This window comes from Pygoscelis adeliae, unplaced genomic scaffold, assembly GCF_000699105.1.
Source record: "Pygoscelis adeliae isolate BGI_AS28 unplaced genomic scaffold, ASM69910v1 Scaffold21, whole genome shotgun sequence".
Taxonomy (NCBI): Eukaryota; Metazoa; Chordata; class Aves; order Sphenisciformes; family Spheniscidae; genus Pygoscelis; species Pygoscelis adeliae.
In genome coordinates this window covers 10,398,262-10,401,245 of record NW_008824243.1, presented here as the reverse complement: position 1 = coordinate 10,401,245, position 2,984 = coordinate 10,398,262, and the positions used below count along the sequence as shown (strand labels likewise).

Below are 2,984 nucleotides of genomic sequence, written 5' to 3'. Positions count from 1 at the left end.
GAAGCAGCAGCCTGCGGGCAGAGCCACTGCAGGTGAGCATCACCCCGTCCCCACACCGTCACAGCAGCCCACGCCGCAGCTCAGCATCATTCCCACCCCGCAGGGCTCTCGCTCCCAGACCCTGTGCACAGGGACGCTGTCTCACAGGGTGGGCAAATCCCAGCAGTGCCTCTCCTTCACGCAGGGAGCTCCCGGAGCCGTGACAGCCCAGCTGCTGGAGCACGACACAGTAGGACACTTTCTCTTGCAATGGGCTTTTTCCAAGCAGCCAGCAGCGCTGGACCACAGGGTTCTTGCTGAGCCCATCCTCTGCTCCTCCTCCCTTCACAGGGATATCCCCAGAACAGAGGGGAACCAGCCCATACCCCAAGGAACTGCTCACTCCAGCCATCATCAGGCCACTCAAAGCACCTTTTCTGGTTGCAGGTGGGTTTTAAGCACTGGGGCACAGCACAGGACACAGGCAGCACATGCCCACCCCTTGCCGACCCCATCCCTGCCCTCTCCCTCCTGGAGAGCTGCCAGATCAGATCACGCAACACGCACACAAGGGTTTTGCAAGAACAGTTTTTAATTCAGAATTGGACAAATATGTGAGTAGTCTATTTAAAATGAAGTGCATCCTACGCTCTTGTCCAAGCTGGACACCGATTAGACCCAGATTTTCTTTTCAGGCTTCACTGTGCAAAGAAAGTGAGGAGGAAACTGGTTGTTTAACTGGCCCCGGATGGTTTGCAGCTTTTGGGCATCAGCAAGACACCTCAGTCCTCCCACGGGAAGACTTGACGCTCGCCCACCATGGGGGTATCCCCTCCCAGAGGACATGGGAGGTGCCCTGGCGGCCCCAGCCCACTGCCGCAGCTATCGCACGCCCCCAGGGGCTCCTCCAGGCTGGCACCGGGACCCTGCTCGTCCCCGAGCACCAAGTGACAGATGAACACGGCGCAGCCACAGCGCTTATTTCCGTGCGACAGCATGAGGCTGCAGGCAGCATTTTCGGGAGATCGCCGGTGTCCAAGTGCCACCATTTCTCTGTCCCTGAGCAGGGCTGGGGGCGTCCGACTCCTCTGCGCTGCTGTCTGCAGCGGGGCCAGGTGCCAGGCAGAGCACGTGGGGCACACGCTCCGGGGAAGGAGGTCAGCAGCTGCCTGCACCTTTAATAGCTGAAGGCATCAGGATGGCCTGAAACACATGGAGTAGACGCCGTCCCCCATCACAGGCTGCTTGCCATCAGGTCCGTGGGCCAGTACCGGTCGTCCATGTACTGGTTGCTGTCTGTGGTGGGGTCTGTGACGGGGCTGGGGGGCCGGGGGGGCAGGCTACGGGCCAGCTCCGTCTCCCACTGCACCTCCACCAGTCTGTACAGCTCCATGGCTGTCTGAGCATCCTCCACCGACGAGTGCCCTTTGGAGCCAACCTGAGCAAAGGGGGAAAAGCCTCGTTAGAAAAAGGGTTTGGCAAAAATCCAACAGGTCACCTTGTCTGCTTGCTCAGAAGGACACAAGTGCTGGGGGTTTTGGAGACGGCAAAGGTTCGATGCAGCCCAGGAGATGCACGCATCTCAGGCACTTTCTGGAGGGCACAGGTCCTGTCTCTGCTTTACTGAGATAGTTAATGGTCAGCTTGGGAGGTTCTGGCCTCCCCCAGCTTGATCATAGCCGGGAGCACAGGATGAACAACGTTCATCTCCACCTCACAGACAGCACCCATGGAGATGGGGGGACCAGGCGGACCACACAGGCTCGTAGCAAACCCAGGAACTGCTCCCCACCTCAAGGTTCCCGGTGCCTACCTGGATCTTTTTCTGGAGCAGGTGCCTGGCCAAGCTCTTGAGGGAGACGCTGGCCCTGACAGGCAGCCCTGCCCTCTGGTTCAGCACGGGGATCCGGCTGGTGTCTCGGGTCCTGTCTTTCGGGTGGAAGTACTTCAGGGCTTGGAAGTCATTGTGGATGGCGTGTCCTACCACAATCTTGTCTTTCAAGATCTTCAGGATCTGGAAGCGTCAGAAAGGGTTAGACAAGGCAGTGCAGCAAAAGAAACACCAATTAAGCATAAAATAAATAATTTTGTGTTAAATTCAGTTCCTTCAGTTCTAGTTTTTTAGGTTCCCAGAACAGAGCAGTAACAAGCAAACCAAACCACTGCATGGCTTTGGAGGCTCCCTGTCCTGTGCTTGTGTGTCTGCCTCAGAGCAGCTCAGCACAGGCCACCAAATACCCCCATTTGTGGCCGGCAGATAACACACGGCCTTTTTTTTTTTTTAAAAAAAATTTCTCTTTTTCCTCACCTCCGCCTGGGCAGCCTTGAAGGGAATCGCACTCTTCATGTGCTGCTTGGTGATGCCACTCCAGCGCGTCCGGTAGTCCACAATGGGGAGCTCGGGCTGGACGTACTTGTCGTAGATGACGTCCCCCTCGTAGTTCACCACAGAGCACCGCGCCAGCTCACTCAGCCTGCCCTGAGGACCGGTGCCCACCATCTCGCAGTCGATGGCTACGTATTTGCCTGGGCGCAGGAGTGGGGAGGACATCTGCACCCCCTTGGAGCTGCCATTCCCCTGGGACAGCAGCACGGAGTGGTGCCCGGCTATGCTGCCCGGAGAGGCGGATGGTGACAGGGATGGGGAGACAACCTGTTTGGGCTTGGGGACCTTCCTGCAGCGCGGTGCCGTGGTGCCACCCGCCTTGGTGAGCGTGCCGCATGCCTCCGGCCCCACCATGGGGGTCTGGCTGCCCAGGCGCCGTTGGGGACTCAGCAGTCCCTTCTGCTCCAGCAGCACCCGGCGCTCCATGAACCGCTGGTGCTTGCGGCTCTTCTTCTTGCCGCGACCCTGCGGCACGCTGGGACCCTCCACGGGCTGAGCGCAGCCCCCTGCGGCGGGACCATGGGTGGCCTGTGGGGTGGGCATGGAGATCTTCGGGGCGGGCAGCAGCGGGGTCATCTGCCCTTTGCCAGGAGGCATCCCTACTGCAGCGGGCACAGGG

General features: G+C 59.4%; 1 protein-coding gene across 1 annotated transcript; it reads right to left on the bottom strand.

Moving 5' to 3' along the window:
• Window positions 1-567: 567 nt before the first annotated feature.
• Window positions 568-2,962, bottom strand: LOC103926324 (apoptosis-enhancing nuclease-like). The gene is made up of 3 exons (XM_009335186.1): window positions 2,288-2,962; window positions 1,793-1,993; window positions 568-1,417 (listed from the first exon to the last, which is right to left on the bottom strand). The coding sequence occupies exons 1-3, from the start codon at window positions 2,960-2,962 to the stop codon at window positions 1,214-1,216; spliced, it is 1,080 nt and encodes a 359-aa protein (XP_009333461.1). The 3' UTR covers window positions 568-1,213.
• Window positions 2,963-2,984: the final 22 nt, after the last annotated feature.

Excerpts from the sequence above, each read along its gene's own strand:
- LOC103926324 (XM_009335186.1), bottom strand. The coding sequence starts at position 2,962 with ATGCCTCCTGGCAAAGGGCAGATGACCCCGCTGCTGCCCGCCCCGAAG. Across the intron at positions 1,994-2,287 it reads TCAAGGCTGCCCAGGCGGAG|ATCCTGAAGATCTTGAAAGA; the intron begins GTGAGGAAAAAG and ends TGACGCTTCCAG. Across the intron at positions 1,418-1,792 it reads TGCTCCAGAAAAAGATCCAG|GTTGGCTCCAAAGGGCACTC; the intron begins GTAGGCACCGGG and ends CCCTTTGCTCAG.